Source organism: Talpa occidentalis, unplaced genomic scaffold (assembly GCF_014898055.3).
Source record: "Talpa occidentalis isolate TD23 unplaced genomic scaffold, MPIMG_talOcc4v2.1 talOcc4.9, whole genome shotgun sequence".
Classification (NCBI taxonomy): domain Eukaryota; kingdom Metazoa; phylum Chordata; class Mammalia; order Eulipotyphla; family Talpidae; genus Talpa; species Talpa occidentalis.
The window spans coordinates 82,828,402-82,846,234 of NW_023605305.1; the positions used below are offsets into that span (position 1 = coordinate 82,828,402).

At 47.1% G+C, this 17,833-nt stretch overlaps 1 protein-coding gene across 2 annotated transcripts in view; it reads left to right on the forward strand.

The window, feature by feature from the left end:
- Nucleotides 1–17,833, forward strand: part of CYFIP2 (cytoplasmic FMR1 interacting protein 2) — a 110,533-nt gene that overhangs the window by 38,487 nt on the left and 54,213 nt on the right. The window contains exons 14-22 of one of the 2 annotated variants that reach the window (XM_054691835.1): nucleotides 2,504–2,670; nucleotides 3,332–3,479; nucleotides 5,683–5,757; nucleotides 6,655–6,808; nucleotides 7,712–7,868; nucleotides 8,328–8,424; nucleotides 11,708–11,784; nucleotides 14,135–14,243; nucleotides 16,268–16,387. In XM_054691835.1, coding sequence (XP_054547810.1) covers nucleotides 2,504–2,670; nucleotides 3,332–3,479; nucleotides 5,683–5,757; nucleotides 6,655–6,808; nucleotides 7,712–7,868; nucleotides 8,328–8,424; nucleotides 11,708–11,784; nucleotides 14,135–14,243; nucleotides 16,268–16,387 — 1,104 coding nt within the window. The remainder of the gene's footprint in view (nucleotides 1–2,503; nucleotides 2,671–3,331; nucleotides 3,480–5,682; nucleotides 5,758–6,654; nucleotides 6,809–7,711; nucleotides 7,869–8,327; nucleotides 8,425–11,707; nucleotides 11,785–14,134; nucleotides 14,244–16,267; nucleotides 16,388–17,833) is intronic. The other variant, XM_037501026.2, reaches the window with a different exon arrangement.

The following is a 17,833-nucleotide window of genomic DNA, read 5'->3' on the forward strand; positions in this document are numbered from 1 at the left end:
TATTCCATTGTCTTCTAGTTTCAGTTGGATTCTATTGTAATCCCCGATTGCTTGTTTTTTTTTCCCTTGGTAGAATTTTTTTTAATGGTAGCTTTATTGAGATATAATTCCTATACCCTAAAATGTATCCTTTTAAGTGTCCAGTAATTTTTAGTATATTTAGAGTTATAAAACCATTAGCACCATCTAATTTTACCACATTTTGCTCCCCCCTCCCCTACAAAAAAACCGTATACCCATTAACAATCATTTCCCATTCCTTCCTTATCCCCCAGCCCCACCCCCACCCCTACCCCCCGGCCTCTGGCAGCTACTAATCTACTTTCTATCTCCATAGAGTTCCCTATCCTGGAGATTCTACTTAAATGTACACATATCATATGTAGTGATTGGTGACTGATTTCTTTCACTTAGTGTGATGTTTTCAAGACTCACCATGTTGTAACCTGTGCCCATCCTTCCCACCTTTATGGTTAAATGGTAGTGCATTGCTTGCATATGTCACACTTACTTGTTTATTCATAAATGGGTAACATCTGTGTTATTTATACTTTTTGACTAGTACGAATACTGCCAACATGTACATTCACATACAAGTTTTTGTGTAAAAATGTTTTCATTTCTCTTGGCAACATAGCCAAGGAGTAGAATTGATGGGTCACGTAGTAACTCTTTAAAAAATGTGAGGACCTGTCAAATATTTCCCCAAGTGGCAGAACCATTGTTCAGTTCCACCAGCAAGGTACGAGTTTCTTCATATGCTCGTCGTCAGTGAGGGGGTGTGTCCCTGTGGTTTTTGCTCACATAGTTCTGATAACAAACAATATAGAGCATCTGTGCTTGTGCTTATTAACCCTCTACATGTCAGCCTTGGAGAAATGTCGGTTTAAATCCTCTGCTCATTTTTTTCTTAGTTTATTTATCTTTATATTGTTGAGGTGTAAGAGTTTTTGTGTATTCTGCATACAGGGCCCTCATTAGACATATAATTTACAAAATTTTTCTCTGTTTCATGGATTGTCTTTTTACTTCTTAGTATCTTCGAAAGGCAGTTTTCCACTTTAATCAAGTCCCATTTGTTTTTTCTGTGGTTTACTTGTACTTAAGGGGTTATATCTGAGAAACCATTGCCTGATCCAAGATTTATTGTGTTGTTTTTAAGAGTTTTACAGTTTGGCTTTTACACTAGACATGAGCCACTTGCTGTTCATTTCTGTATATGATGTGAGGTAGAGGTCCCACTTCATTACTTTGTACATGCATATCCAGTGGCCTCAGCACTAAATGTGAAAAGGTTATTCTTTCTCTGCTCGATGGTCTTGTTACCCTTGTCAAAAATCAATTGTTACTAAGCTAAGGCTTTATTTCAGGACTCTGAGTCTCTCCAATAGGTCCATGTGTCCATCTGTATGCCAGTGCCACAGTTTCACGGGGATCCAGGTTCCTCTTTGGTCCATTGTGCCCTGAAAGCTGCTCTCCTAGTTGTCCCTCTGCACTTAAGTTTCTCTCCAAAAAAACCTTCCTACTGTTGATTCCAAATCCTCATTCCTGAGCTCTGTTCTCACCCTTTCCCCTACCTTGAAGTTTTTTTTTTTTCCCTTCCTTTAAGGTTTAAAGAAAGAACAAGGCTTACTAGCCCCTAGCTCATTCATTCATTTATTCCTTTTCAACAAAAATATCTTGACAGCCCCCAGGGGCCCAGGCCCAGGCCCAGGCACTGGGTGTGCACGTGTGCCTTGGGGGGTGGGATCCTCATTTATGCAGCAGCAATATTTAAAACCTGGGCCAGAGGGTGAAGCTGAACCCATCATGATGGGGTGATAACGTGGTGATAAAGATCTGACTGGTGCTTGCTTTCCCCTCTGAATTCATGACCCATCTAGACATTAGAAAATGGGACTGATGGGTTTGTTGCTAGAAAAGATAGACTGGAGGATGTGGCTTCCCCTGAAGACCAGCACCAGACACCCTATTCCTCCCCTATCCCATGAGACTTCCCCACTGAGAATCAGGCAGACCAGCTACATAAATGCATACCACTGTTCCTCAAGATGGGGAGGGGTGATTACTGCAGGAAGGCTGGCACCCAGAGGAGGGGTACATACCCTGCAGACAGATAAGTTAGTTAAGGGGAAAATAGGTGGCAATAGAACAGAGAGGCTTTCCCCTTCCCCCATCCCTTATTCAGCAGCAACCGGACAAAATATTTCAAAAGCAGAGATGGTAGAACATCCTTTTAAAGTTTTTATAGTAAACAAAAATTTCTCTTTGATACCGGCTACCCATGTGAATTCTGTAGAAGGGCCTCCAGAGGCCAGAGAGCTGCTTGAAATGTGGTCCTTGGACTGGCTGAAGCTCGCTGGTCAGCAGCAAGAGAGCAGTCTCATGCCAGAGTGAACGTCTCCCCTACATCCACTGCTCCTTGGCTCTCAGCTGCTTGGTCGGGACTGGTGAGGGCACTGGCAGGCAGCAGAGCCTGACCTTGCTGTGTGCTGCCATCTAGGTGATTGCCATGATCAAGGGGCTGCAAGTGCTCATGGGCAGGATGGAGAGTGTCTTTAACCAGGCCATCAGGAACACCATCTACGCAGCCCTGCAAGACTTTGCCCAGGCCACTCTGCGTGAGCCCCTGAGGCAGGCAGTGCGAAAGAAGAAGAATGTTCTCATAAGGTGGGTCCTTGGCTGGCTGCATTTAGGGGTGCCTCTGAAACCAGGGTGCTGGGGTCCATAGAACAAGTTCCTGGCTCAGCCAGTTTGGGAAACACATAGGCAGACCCTTCTGGCAGGTTCTATAGGAGGCCTTCTTAGGAGGTGGGACATTTGAGATGGACCAAGCCTCAGTGTCTGGATATGTCCAGCTGTGTGAACTTGGTCAAGTGATCTGCCTTCTCTCAGCCTCGGTTTCCCTTGTTTGTAGTAATTGGAACTTATTTCCAGGGCTGCTGGTTTGGTGAAGTGAAATAATCTGTAGACTAAGCATACAGCAGCAGGGAATAAATATGCAACATATAGAAACTATTATTAAAACTTAAAGCAATGCTTACTTGGGCTAACGAGACTCCTGATCACCAAGAAGAACAGCATCCCTCCTCACTCAGGTTCGCTGTCCCCAGGGAGGCTCAGGACTGAGTGTCAGCTCAGGCAATTGTAAAATGCAGACTCCAGACTGCACCTCAAGTCCGTTAATCCAGCACCTGAGGTTGCGGCCCAGTGATATGTTCAAAGCTCACCAACTTCTAAAGCACATGATCCCGAGAGACCTTGACTCCAGACAGATTTGCCACACCCCTTTCAGTGGTAATGCCCTGAGTCTTGGTTCTTCCTTCCCCAGCGTCCTGCAGGCAATACGGAAAACCATCTGTGACTGGGAGGGGGGCCGGGAGCCCCCCAATGACCCGTGTTTGAGAGGGGAGAAGGACCCCAAAGGCGGGTTTGACATCAAGGTGCCCCGGCGTGCCGTGGGACCATCCAGCACACAGGTAAGCTCCAGTGGGCTCCGACTGTCTGTGCTGAGTCAGGCTGCCGGACGTGGGAGGTTGTCCTGGCTGGACCCCTGGGCTGTGGGGCCGCGCATCCTTGGGCAAGAGGGGCAGGTCAGGCAGCTGCCCTAGTCTTGTTCTGCCAACCTGGTTTGCTAGAGGAGGGAGGAGCACTGGCTGAAGTTTCAGGAGACCTGGATTCTAGTCCTAGATACACACCTGTGTGACCTCGGGCATGTTACGCAATCTCTGTGCTTCAGTTGTCTAATCTGGAAAGTGGGGGAATATCAGCACTGGTTAGCTGCTAGCCCTGCAAAGTGCAGGCTCCAAATTATAGCAGTTTAATGCAGAGTTAACCTGCACCTGCCCTGTCCCATTGTAACAAACCCCAGCCCTTCCCCTGCAGTGACATCCTAGCTTGGTAATTCACAGGTGCTGCCGCTGACTTGCTGTGTGATCTTGGGCAAGTGCCTTGACCTCTCTGAGCTCTAATTATTGATTATCTGTTAATTGAACACTTTGGATGAGATCATGTTACTGATAAAATGCCCCCTTTGTTATTCGTGACATCCCCCAAAAGCACAAGCATGGAAAGTCCACGACCCCTTAGAGAAAGCTTAGTAATCAGAGACATTCAGAGTTGCCAACCAGAGCAGAGCTTCCAAACAAGAGGTTTCCTGGGGCTCATACAAAACCATAAGGTTACAGGTAACAAGTCAAGAATCTGGGTGATCTCAATAAATCCCTACCACCTACTTAAGGAGAAATAGTTTCTGGTAGCCTTTTTGAGAGGGCAAGGGAAAAGCCTCTGGATTCATCGTGACTTTTTAAAGTCTTAGCAACCCCAAACTAGGTCCCACCTCACGGCGGGACCGTTAAGCCTCTCTCCACCCTGGAATTCTGGGACCCTGATCCCGTGAGTCATCTGTGTGTGTCTGTGTCCCGGGGGCCGGTGGGGGGGGCAGGGTGATCTTGAGATGATCCAGGCAGTGCTATCTAACTTTCTCAGCTTCACGGCCACAGAGCCAGTCTGAACCAGTTTTGCCTGCTGGTTATGGAACATCTTGAGGAAGATTCTACCTACGGTTCTGGGTTGTGTCAAGGACCAGAGACCTTTCCAGCCCAGAATACCCTGGAGAGTTTGAGCAAGGCTGTGGGGTGTTTTTGTGAGTTCTAAGACATGCATGAGGAAGAGACAGCTGAGGCAAAGAGAAGTGGGGGCGGGGGGAGAGGGGGCACTAGACAGAGACAGGGAGAGGGACAAAAACTGAGAGGGGAGAGGGAGCAGGAAAGAGGGGAGAGATAGATAGAGAGAAAGAGAGGGAGCAAAGGTAGGAGACCTTGTATAGTGTAGGAGGGGATGTCACCCTCCCACCCTATGTAAGTCCCATCACCCTGAGTCATGTCAAGTGGCACTGGTGCATTTAATCGACTCCTAGGTGGTCAGAACTAGAAAAACTTAAGAGATACGCTAGCCCCAGCCCCCTCCCATGCTTCACAGTTAGGGAAACTGAGGTCTGAGAGGGGAAGTGACTTGTTCAAGCCACCAGGTGGGTGTCAGGTGGAGGTGGGGCAAGAAACAGGTCTCCTGATTGCCTCCCAGGCTCTGTGGACGCCGGCATCTAGCATCTCCGGATGTTGGTTGTTCTGGTGAATTCGTTGCTCTGTTCAGCAAAAGCAGGTGGGGAAAGGGTTTCCCCTCTTATAGACCAAATGGATTTCCAGATAGGTAGAATTTCATACCAAGGGTCAGCACCACATGGATTGAACTTGATGAATCCTTTCTTTGAGACTCCATCATTTGAACAGTGCTACTTGAGTCTTAGGGATGATCAGGCATATCTCCAATGGGGCTTCAGGGGTGGACTGTCATAAACTAAGGAAGTTCCTGGAACATAGAGGGACACACCTGGTGGAGATGGCACTCCACTCCTTTCCCAAGCCACGCCACCTCTCAATGCCAGGCGTGGAGGGTCAGGTCCTAGAGGAGAGTCTCAGGCAGCCAGGATGCACATGGTGCCAGAGGGAGGTTGGAGCAGCTCAGAGGTGGAGGCCAGTGGCCCCTTGCAGTCGTGGCGGCATCCCCACTGTATACAATACCTCTCGCTTTTCTCTCTCTCTCTCTTCTCTCTCTCTCTCTCTCCCTTCTCCCTGTCTCTCCTGCCCTCCCACACCCTTCTCCTCTCTCCTATCTATGTCTTAGGCCTGCCAGTGGTCCCCGCGGGCTTTGTTTCACCCCACTGGTGGCACACAGGGCCGAAGAGGCTGCCGATCCCTGGTATAACACCGCCTGCTGGGTTGGTTGGGTAGACTTCTCCAGGAGGCTCGGGAATGGACTAGCCTGGCTCCTCAAGGCCCCTTCCAGCTTTAAGATTCAAATGATGTGGAAAGCTCTAGATTAGCACTTGTGTCCTTTGCGCTTCGGGCTCTCTGTAAGCTGGGGTTAATTGTCTAGTAGGCCTCCCGTGTAAGTACCAATTTGCACCACTTTCTCCTGAGTTTTGGCAGACTGTGCAATGCAGTTGGCGCCACCAGGGGGCACCATCCCTCAGCTGCTGATTCAAGCTTCCACGGGTCAGAAACGAGGTGGGGGCGGGGCATGCTTATTTAGATGCTAGCCCAGGTCACAGATCCTCAGATGTTAAAGCTGAAAGGGATTGGTTTGAAAAAGCTTCTGGGGCAACCCCCTTATGTTAGCAGAGAAGAAAACTGAGGCCCAGAGTGGGGTGTTGCTGCCCAAGGTCACACAGCAAATTGATAGCAGTGGCTGGCCTTGAACTCTTGTCTTTACTCTCAGTTCAGGCTCCATCCCTGGTGCCACCATAGCTGTCCAGTGAACCCAGAGTGACGAGACTAAGGTCTTCCGCTGCCCACGCCTGCAGCCGAACTGAGCAGGCAGGAACCTGAGCCTTGAACTCCCTGGTATTGCCAGGTCCACCCACCCCAGAGGTGTGCGGGCCCCCAGCAGGCTTCCTTCCCAGGCTAGCAGGCTTCCTCTTGAAGGTTGCTACACCCATATTCATTTCTCAACCCTGCACTGCGCTTCCTTAAGTCAGTGCTTTTTAAGAGCAGACATCTGCAGAAATAAAGGAAAACATAAACCACAGCACAAAGCAACCTTTTCCTGGGGATAGAGGGCCCACCCCTGACCTTCTCATCTCACTTCCATTTCAAGCTGTACATGGTACGGACTATGCTGGAATCCCTCATTGCCGATAAGAGCGGCTCCAAGAAGACCCTGAGGAGCAGCCTGGATGGCCCCATCGTCCTGGCCATCGAGGACTTCCACAAGCAGTCCTTCTTCTTCACGCATCTGCTCAATATCAGTGGTGAGCCTCGGCGGCCAGCCATTCAGGGTCCTGGAGCCACTGGGCCGTGGGGCAGAAGTGGCTAAGAGACTTGATCTTGCCCTGAAGGGATACATTTTGCCACCAAGGGGAAAATGCACACTCCCTGGTGACTTTGGAAGCAAGAAAAGGCTCAGTTCGACTCGGCTGAATTTGTCTATTGATTTGTCATAAGGTCGTCAGTGCAGGAGCTCAAACCAGGAATATGTACACAGACACAGACATGCCCATGGTCAGCCTCTGGCTTCCAATAGCCACTCCTTGAGTGATTCCTGCAAGAGGAGGCTCCTGGGATCGACCCTGACCCTGTGTCCCAATTTCTGTGCTCTAAAAAGCATGTCAGAGGTGATAAGACAGGGCAGATGGAGTGCGATGTCCCATGTCATGGTAGGGTGGTGATGCCACTATTGGTGCTGAAAAGAGGAATCTCAACAAGTGATCCAGACATCTCCAGGGTGTGTAGTCTAGGAAGGGCTTTAGGGAATCCAGAAGGACCACCTCCAGGGGTCAAGGAGCTGTAGTCCACTTAAACACGGGCACTTGGGAGATGCTGTGTATCTGGATACTGTGTGTATATAGCAAGCACATTTTACACTTCCATTGCGTTTTGGGGGGATGGCTTTGCAAGGGGGATGATGGAAATGATGGGGGTGTCTAAAGTTCCATATTGTCATTTTCACCTAGCCCCATACTCTGGATCTAGATTCTAGGCTGTTCTTCCAGCCCCCAGAGCTCATGCTGCCGATCAGCTGCCATCCACGGGCACTGTTGTGTTCCCAGCACAGCCACAGAACAGCTATTAGAGTAAACAAAAGCAAAACTGTAAGAACAAGTCTCTTGGCACTTGCCCTGTGTGACCCAAGGTTCTTTCCCTCCTGCTTTCAGAAGCCCTGCAGCAGTGTTGTGACCTCTCCCAGCTCTGGTTCCGAGAGTTCTTCCTGGAGTTAACCATGGGCCGGCGGATCCAGTTCCCCATTGAGATGTCCATGCCCTGGATTCTAACAGATCACATCCTGGAAACCAAAGAACCTTCCATGATGGAGTAAGAGGCAGGATTGGATGGCAGGTTCCCAGATGGGGGGTAGTTTGCATATGAGCTCCATTCTTTCCAGAATGTTCCAGATGAGGCTGCATGCCCCCTCAGGGATAGAGTGCACGTCAAGAGTCAGGTCACCCCTGGTTCCTCTTAGCCTTGCAGATGGAATCCAAAGTCCACCAGTCCCACTGACTTTCCTAGATTTTGTCTGTCCCATGCCAGCCAAGCTGGGCAAAGAACTTCATCTCTGGGGATCGGGGAGCTGATTTAGTTTTGCCCCAGTCTAATTTTTTGGATTTATGGAGCATCATGGACTTTTGATTTCCATGCTGACTGTGAGGTCAGGCATTCCTGATAGAGGCAGGAGGACTCTGCCTCCCTGCTCTGTGCTTGCACACCTGCGCACCCACCTCCATGTCCCTGAGGAGGTCATGGTAAGCTGGCATTGCTGCTTTTCCTCTGCAGGTACGTGCTCTACCCTCTGGATCTGTACAACGACAGCGCCTACTATGCCCTGACCAAGTTCAAGAAGCAGTTTCTATACGATGAGATCGAAGCAGAGGCAAGTGACATGCTTGTTATCTGGACTTTTCCAGTCTTTAGCTCTTGACACAAAGTGCGGTGTGTTAGTCTGTTCTGGCTGCTGTCACAAACACCACAAATTGGGTGGGACTGGGACACAAGAGAAATGCTTTGCTCACAGTGCTTGAGGCTGCAGGTCTGAGTCAGGGTGGTCAGGTAAGGATGCTCTGCTGGTCACAGGCCATCTTGGAGTGTCCTCACAGGGTGGAAGAGCCAGAGGAAGCCCTCTGGGGTCTCTTTACTGAGGACTGGCCTCATTTATGAGAACTTCACCCTCATGGCCTTATTACTTCCCCAAAGCCACACCGCTGAATGCCATCACAGGCTTTGGTAGAATCTCAACATATGAATTTGGGGGAGACACATTCAAACCATAACATGGGGGATCAACAGCATGTTCTGGAGAATGACCTTTGTAAACATCATGATCATCAAAAAAGACCTGGAGTGGATTATGGACTTTCTTTTTGAAGTATACTAAGCAATGGCCAATGATGGGCTAATTAGTTTAAATTAGATTTCAAATAGGTCCTTTATGGTTAGATTATTCGAGTAATAATAAAACAATAGTAATTCCACCTGCCAATTATTATGTATTTACCATTTACTGGGCACAGTGCTAAGCACTAGATAGACATTTTAAATAATCTTTACAACTGGAAGAAGAATATGCTACTATCTATTTTACAGATACTAAATCTGAGGGTTACAGTGGTCGGTATCATTACCCCTGAGGTCACAAGGGGACAGTCTCATCCAAGTCCCTTTAGGACTGAAATAGCAGCTTCTTGCCTGTTGGGCTGCTCAGTGAAGAGTCACTGGCTGGCTTTATTTCCATCGTGGACAGGATGAGCCAGGTCATGCTGCAGAAACAAAGACTCCATATTCAGAGTGGCTTGGAAAGCAAAGGTTGATTTCTCCATGGTGGGTTGGCATGAGGCTCTGTTCATCAGGCTCGTCTGGGACCCATTCACTGGTTGCCATGGCACTTTAGGGTGAATCACACTCTCATACTTCAAGTTTCTACCTGGTGCTACACATCATTAGTCAAAGCAAGTCACCTGGCTCCTTTTAAGAGGTGCAGAGAAGTACAATCCTTCATGGGCCCAGAAGCACCGAACATCCATGCCCTCTCGCACTGGTGACTGAAATATCTGTTTTGCCTCCTGGCAATTGGGATGCTAGTCTCTACCCTACTTAATGGCATGGTGCTGTATGAACACAGAACAAAGCCAATTAAGTACAATTGTACAAACATACAGGATTCTTATTTCTAAGGGAGGGATGTGATTACGTTAGGGTAAGCATTAACACCAAATTCTCTAGAAAGTTTGAATTCTTTCAAAGAAAAACCAGTAGAGATGCTGCTTTTCTCTCTGAATCCTCTGATTTCTAGCAGGATTGAAAACCTTGATGTATCCCACTGCCAATCTCTTCTGCCTCCTGAGTGGCACCAGCTTAGGGAATAGGTGCCAGGAGTCCAGCCAGTTGCTTGCATCTTCTCTTTAACAAGATGTCATGTTCTCCAAAAGGTGGAGGACAAAAAGCAAAAATTCACCAGTGACATGTGTCCAAGTGATAGTTTTAAATAAGTCCTATGTAACATTCTAGAACAGGGATCAGATGTACTGATTGAGACCCCAGCTGATGGCTGGCCTCTTGTCTCTCCCCATCTCCCAATTCTTTTCTGCACTGTGAAATGCCTCACTACTTACATGCGTGAATGCCCACACATATGTGAATGTCCACACTTTGTCTCCTGCCCCTGCCTCAAAAGTAGCTCCTTGGCTGACCCCGAGGCCCAAAGGTGTACACATCTGCAGTGCAGTCCATCCTCAGGATGAACCCTGGCACACAGCCACACACTTGGACTGGGAGGGAGACTCAAGGCTAGTTCTAAAAGAGGAACATGGGTCCAGACTCCTGGACCCTGTGGAGTATTTGTCTGGAGGAGGATGCACTGGGGACCCTGGAAACTCAGCCTCCAAAGCAGTTGCCACAGTTAGATGCCTCAGGTGCATGTGAAGACAGCACTGTGTTTTTGTGTTCAGAATAACAGCTAAGGTAGAAAACAAAGATGGGAAAGCTCTTTGGATAAAGAGTTAACCTTAGAAAGCTGAAAAATTGTAAGACTTGAGGATTAATCACCTAAATACATAGTTTCTTTTGAAGTCACTCTTAGTGCCTGATTCTAAGCACAGCCTGTCTTTTTAGAGCCCCTCCACAACCTTCTCCCCTCCACATCACCCCACCCCCAACCACTCCCTGTTCCTGCCATCCTTGGAGGATCTGGTTTGAGTTTTCTGTTTCTTATTGGGGCACAAAGGAAATCACCTGCACCCCTCTGGGTTCTTCTAGGCTGGCAAATAATCAAACAAGCACCAGAGAGATTGATAGTGAAAAAAAGCCCAACAGGGGGTTTAATAATAATATGCATACCTCCTATCTACCTGGGAGAGACCCAGCAGGACTGAATAACTGGCCCATGTGTCTTCAGACACCATCCTAAATAGCTGAGCTGGGACTTCTCTGGGGGAGAAATGGGAGGTGACCAGAGATGGCACAATAGACAAAGGTATGCAGATTAAGTTCTGTCTTCTCCACTGAAAAGAAAGAAGATAAGATTTTCCCAGCACACACCCTTAAAGAAGTTTGCATGTGAATACCTTTTTCAACAACAATCTCTGCCCTGCCTGCAAATTTTGCCACGCAGACATATTTTGGAGTGGCAGGTTTTTGCTCCCCTACAGTCTGTTGTGAATTTTATTCTCATCTGAGCATCACAGTCTGCCACTAAAGTGATGAAACCTTGATGGGCAGGACTGTCCCATGTTCTTTTAAAACTAAAGATTTTTAAGCAGTTTGTAAAAAGAAATTTTTACATGTCTGATGACCATCCACTTGGTTATTTGCAGAGCAAGGTGAAGTGCGGTGCAAGGGAAAAATGGGCAGCCTATCATGAGTGATGATGCCAGGGAGGCTGAGGTCAGGTCTAGCTGTTGCCTTACCCCTGGGCAGCCCCTTAGACAGCTAGGAAGGGCTGTGGGATAGGCAGCTGTTCAATGTGAATTTGACCGTGTGAATTTGACCTTCTCTACCTCACTGAGCACCTTGAGAGTGAGGGACTAAACTTCCAAAGTTGCTTGGCCATAGAATGTTTTGTTTCATTCTGTGTCCACTCACAATCCCCACTGCTCCTTTGCCTGAGCTTCTGGGAAAGAGCTGAACAGACGCCACTAATGTGCCCCCTTCCTCCCCACCAGGTGAACCTGTGTTTTGATCAGTTTGTCTACAAGCTGGCGGACCAGATCTTTGCTTACTACAAGGCCATGGCCGGCAGGTATGAGCGCCCTGGGCCGGGAGTGTCAGACCATCCCAACGCTGGTGCCTGGAGACAGTTTGCTATTGCAAACCCTCCCTTTCTCTTCAGCACCTACAGAAATCTGAACTCAGTCATGGCCTGGACTGGGTGCAGGGATAGAGGAGATAGTAAAGAAGTAGCTATGGTGCTGGAGGTCATAATGCTGACAGTCTAGCAGGGAAGACAGACATCAGTAAGAAGTATTGACTGCACCATGACAAGGCCATCACCTGTGCCCTGTGATTGAATATGGGAATATATGACAGTTGAACCCTATCCAGTATTTGGGGTAGGGACTAGAAAGGCTATATGAGAACATAACATTGAGTTCATATCTGAAGTGGCCAAGGGTTAAGTAAAATTAGGTGAAGGAGGGGACAGGAAGTAGCAGGCAAGAAGAACTACATGTGCAAAGGCCCTGTGGCAGAATAATAAATTATGTATGATATATTTACACAGATGTATATTACTGTTTGTGTATATATGTATATAGCACAAGTATGTATAAATTGCATGTGTGTACATACCTATGTAATGATAGCATGTTTGTGCCCTACGGTTGTTGAGAGGGCAGATGTGAATCAGTACATGCAGGCCACACAATAAAGCTGGTGAGACCAGCAGGCCCAGATCGTGCGGCTTGTACAATACTAATGTCCACATGGAATGGTTTCAAAAATAACACAGGGACCTGATTGATTGGGGAGGGTTTTAAGGGAGAAAATGATCTGGGTCAGTCCTGTCCAATTGGAAGATCCTGCTATCATAAGTGTAATCCACAAATACCATTGTAGGGGCAGGACAGCCATAGGACAGGATCTCTACAATCCTACGCAGACAGGTTAAAGGAGGAGTCCTGGAGCCCTCGGTGGCTTTTTCAGGCTTTTATTGGGATTTACCGGGTACACAGCAGGCAGGGGTACCAGGGGGCCAGGAGGCTAGCAGGCTTCCTAGCCCGCAACAAGTCTTCCTTCACTCTTTCTGGGCTCTCTGGCATTCTCTCTCTCTTTTGCTCTTCTGGTGCACTATTTTGCTCTTTCATTCTGCTGTTCCTCTGGCGTCCCCATGATGCCGCCCTTATAAAAGCCCAGTCTCTCAGCCCAGGTGTACCCAGTTACGTATGCCCACACCCTACTCCAGGTGCCAACCATCAGGCATGCATTCAGGACCACAGGTATCCATCATCAATTTAATGATAGGAGGGCAGAAAAGCCTGATACTTTTTTACCTTACCCTACAACCATTTAAAAATTTTAGTAACTATATTTTAAAAAGGAGAGATTAAACAGGTGAAGTTTATTTTAATAATGCATTTTATATATAATGCATTATTTATATCATCCAATATATCAAAAATATTATAATTTTAATGGGTAATCAAGATAAACATTATTAAAGAGATAGCTGTCATTGTCTTTTCCTAGTGTGTATTTTGTGCATATACACACAACTGGACTTGCACCCCACATTTCAAGTGCTTGGGAGCCCCAGGTGCCTGGTGGCCACCTCAGTGGTTGGCAGTTACATCCAGAAAACATATACCCCCGTATTGGGCTTATGTGGTTCTGTATGATCTGGCCTTAGACTAACCTTATAACTCACCTCTGCCATGGGCTCTGTCCAGCAGGCCTTCAGCTATTACACATTAGCCATCTTTCTGCTGCCAAACACAGCAGTGAGGTTCCTCCACCAGATGTACCAATTTTTAGCTGTTAGGTCTCTGTCCCAAACAACCTCTGCAGAGAGGCCTTTCCTGACTTGTCAGATGATATGTTTAGTCCTTTTCAGAGTACAATCACCTGCAATCCTGATCACAGTGTGAAAGACAATAAGAATACATGAATACATGAACTCACAGGGCGGTGTGAAATTAAAGATGTATATGTGCATGCCTGAGAAATAGTGAACAGTGCAGATGTTCCTGTTGTCTGAAGTTAATTTATTCCTCTGCCTATTTATTCACTATCAGTCTCTGTTCACCAGAATCCCAGCCCCACAGGGACAGAAAGTTGGCACCCCCTATGCCAGGAATTTCCAGGAATAGACCAAGTACTCGATTCATTCTTGGTAATCAAGTGAAAGGAAAGTGCTCAGCCTCTTTGTTCCCGTGTTACAAGCTCTATTTCACATACTGAAATTTGATGGAGAAGGAAAATTTGAAACCCTTGCTCTAGAGCAGGGAAAAAAAAAAAATATATATATATATGTATATATATACAATACACAAGATAGCACCTCATGTGGAGAGCCTATGGTCTGAAATAGATGTGGCCGGGCCATTGAGACGCAGTCAGGGTCTTGTTTACTGGTCTTGTTTACTTTTATACAGTGTGCTATTGGATAAACGTTTTCGAGCTGAATGTAAGAACTACGGGGTCATCATTCCGTACCCGCCATCCAACCGCTATGAAACGCTGTTGAAGCAGAGGCATGTGCAGGTATGGAGAAGGAACATGGAGGAGGGGGTGCCACGGGAGGAGAGGGCGAAGAGAGATCTGCAGTGACACCAGCGGCGGACCTTGCACTGCTGTCTGCCCAGCTCTGACCCGAGTGAGCTGCTGAGCAAGGGTGTGCCACAGCTTCGTAATCTTACAAACCAGCCATTGGGCTTCCTTTGCTTCAGGGTCTAGGCGTCTCAGCCCATCAGCAGCTCACCTCTGGCTGCAGCAGCCTCCAAAGCCTTTGTCCCCATCACCAGCTCAGTGCACACTGCCTCTGGGCAAAGGGTAAATCTGTCCTGAGCGGGGAGGACCCTAGTGCTGGTCCCGGTGAAGGAGGCCATGGGCCTTCGAATGAATGTTCACTGAACCCAGTGGGGTGGGGAGATCATGACTCACTTTTGGGGAGTTGGTTTCTGTTAACATTTGATGCCCAATGCAGAAGGGATGTTCCTGAGAGCTCAGAAACCTACCTCTGCTTTAAAATGTGTGAGCCCAGCAGGAAAAATAAGATGCGCTGGCAGACTCTGTGCCCCACGCCCGCGCCCCGCTGTCCATGGAGCAAGGCCATTGATGATATGGCCTTGTGTGGTTCTGCGGCCTCTATGTGCTTGTCAATGTATTTGTGGAGAGCACTGGAGAGGAGGAGCAGGGCCGTAGCTGGGAAGGGGAAAGGGTTGCCCTGGAAACCCTGGATGCACATTGCTCTGAGAATTCCAAGGAGACTGGAGAATCGTAAGAGGACAAAGAACATTTCTGCCTCTGCCAACAACAGCAGCTCGCCCTGTTCCTCAGACCTCTCAGAAGTTTGCTCAGTCACGAGGCAGTCAGAATGAGGACATTGAATATGGAGTGCTTTGCGTGTGTGCACCAAATGGCTGTAGGGGCCCTAATCTGTTGTCTGAAAATTATCCCAAAAGGAAGTGGGGGAAAAAAAAACAACATTAAGAATAATGCTTGGACTCTTCCCCCAGCAAAGAGCAGTGCACACAGCAGGTGCTCAATAAATGTATGTTGCTTTCCACCTGACATCTGCAATAATGCCCACAGTACTCCAGGGGAGGTGTAGGAAGCTTGATTTTCTGTCCTTGCTTTTACTTTTCTCCCAATAAAGGCACACAGTAGGCTCTTGCTGAGGGGACAGCTACTCCCTGGTGACTGAATTGGGCACAGGACAGATGCAGGGAAAACTTCAGAGCTCAATTCTTCTACGGCAGGGGTGAATCATATTCTTCCTTACCTTTGAATAGCTCAAGACTACTGAGTAGTTGAAAGAATAATACAGTGAACACATATATACTGTATAGACAGATTTGTGTTTATTAATGTTTTAGCAACTTTACTTTACCCTGCTTGTTTTTCTTTCATAAATACAGCAAATAAATATAATTATTAAACTATAAATATGCATTTATGGCATATATAAATTATATAGTAAGATGTGTTTCTCTATACATGTAGTTTTAAATGTAGAGTTTTTATTTATTTATTTTTTAAAGTATTTATTTATGCAAACAAGAACTGGGGTGCAGGTCAGAGGTACAGGGGGTGAGAGGATTCACCCGAGACAAAGTGGGGAGCAGAACAAGCAGATCTACTGAAATACACTGCTGAGGGGAGCAGCAGGCAAGGCAGGAGAGGTCTGCTGCACCATGTGGATCACCTTCCTGGCCAGGGATTGAACTCCTGCTAAGTGGCTGCAGATAGTTTCATAGAGCTGACACTTAACCCCTTGTGCCACCAGGGAGGCACCTAAATGTGGAGTTTTTAAATATATACTTTTTCTCTTAGTCATTTGAGATTAAATTACAGACATTATGACCCCTCAGCTTATGTCTTTTAAGAACAAAGACATTCACTTATAAGACAGAATAATCACACTAGGAAATGTAACCGTTTCTAGTAGAGTCCATTTGTCCCAGGAACCCCGCATTCTGCGAGTCTGATGGTGTCTGTGTGCGCCAACGTTTGGCTGTCAGGCGACAGTGCAAATGTCTCATGACTCTTCTCACTCTCCCATCCAGCTCTTGGGTCGATCGATTGACCTGAACAGACTCATCACCCAGCGCATCTCTGCCGCCATGTACAAGTCCTTGGACCAGGCCATCAGCCGCTTCGAGAGTGAGGACCTGACCTCCATCGTGGTAAGAGATTGGCTGGGAGCACCGTTCTCGGAGTCCTCAGAGTCCAGGCTGGAGGCTGAACTGGGGGCTCCAGTGGGTCTTTCCCATCTGAGTGGGGCAGGAACAAAAAGAGACTAATCTAAACCCTTCCATTGCCTGGAGACTTTATCTTAAAAACTCTAGAGGTGACTAATGCCCGACCCAGCTGCTTCTCCTTTGGGATTCTGCAGATCCCAGGGAGTAGGTTGGTGGGTGGTCCTGAGGAGCTGGGAAAGGTGGCACAGTAGGTGGGCTTTGTGGGTGTTTGCTAGACAGCACCCACAGGGCGCTGAGCTTGGTTTAGTGCTCAGCTGTCGTCATCTTGATTTTCTAAATCATTTTTAACAAAAAGTCCCATGTTTCCATTTACCACTGGGACATGCAAATGGTGCACAAGCACCTTTCTCCTCTTCAACTGCAATTTGAATTGCTTTCAGCTAGTTCTCTTTCTCTGAGAGTTAGAATGAACTTGACATGTCAACCTTTAAGTGAATCAAAGGAAAATGTTAATGTTTTTAAATGCAGATGAGTAGAAGTAAGGAGGACAATAGAAAATTGCCACTGGAGCACCTCAGTAACCATTGCTGCAGGCTGCTCCCAGCAACCGATGGGGAGAACTTTGTTATATGACTCCTCTTCCTCTGAGGTTCCAGGATTTGATGATTCCTGAAGACAGGAGGTGGCATGGTGCGTCCGAGCCAAGAGGAAGTTAGTGTTTCGTGGGTAACAGAGTCTCAGTTGAGGAAGATTAAGAAATCCTGGAGGTGGGCAGATGATGGTAATGGTGGCACAACTTTGTGAATGTGTCAATGACACAGAACTATACATTTAAAAATGACTAAAATGGTAAATTTTATGTTATGCATATTTTCCCACAGTAACAAAATTACTCTAAAAATCCTTTAAGAAGTAACAGGGTATTTCCATACATTAATATTTGTGGACAGAAAATTTGCAACGTTAATATTTGAAAAGTAAAAGGATCAAAGGACCTCCTAACGATATTTGTTAACTTCCAAGGGAAGAGTAGTAAGCTAGGTCAGTGTCACCAGTGACAGGACATCCTCATGTGTGTTCCTGTATCCCCTGATTTGTGTATTCTCATACAAAAAAATAAAAGCATGATCTCAATCTACTCACAAGAAATAAGCCCAAATTGAAATGCATTTTAAAAAGTGAACTGTGTTTTTCAAAAGCATCCAGATCATGAAAGACAAAGACTGGAAACTGTCAGAGATTGGGAAAGATGAAGTGCTACAGCCCCCCACCCAAAAGAGTGGGTCCTTTGTCCTCTAGGAAAGAATTCACCAGAGAGCATTGGGTTTAGCTGAATCGGGTAAGGCTTCATTACAGACTCATGCATGAGGGAGTCAGTGCAGGAAATGCTAATAGAGACTGGCTCCTGCAGTAGAGTTGTGAGGAGACATT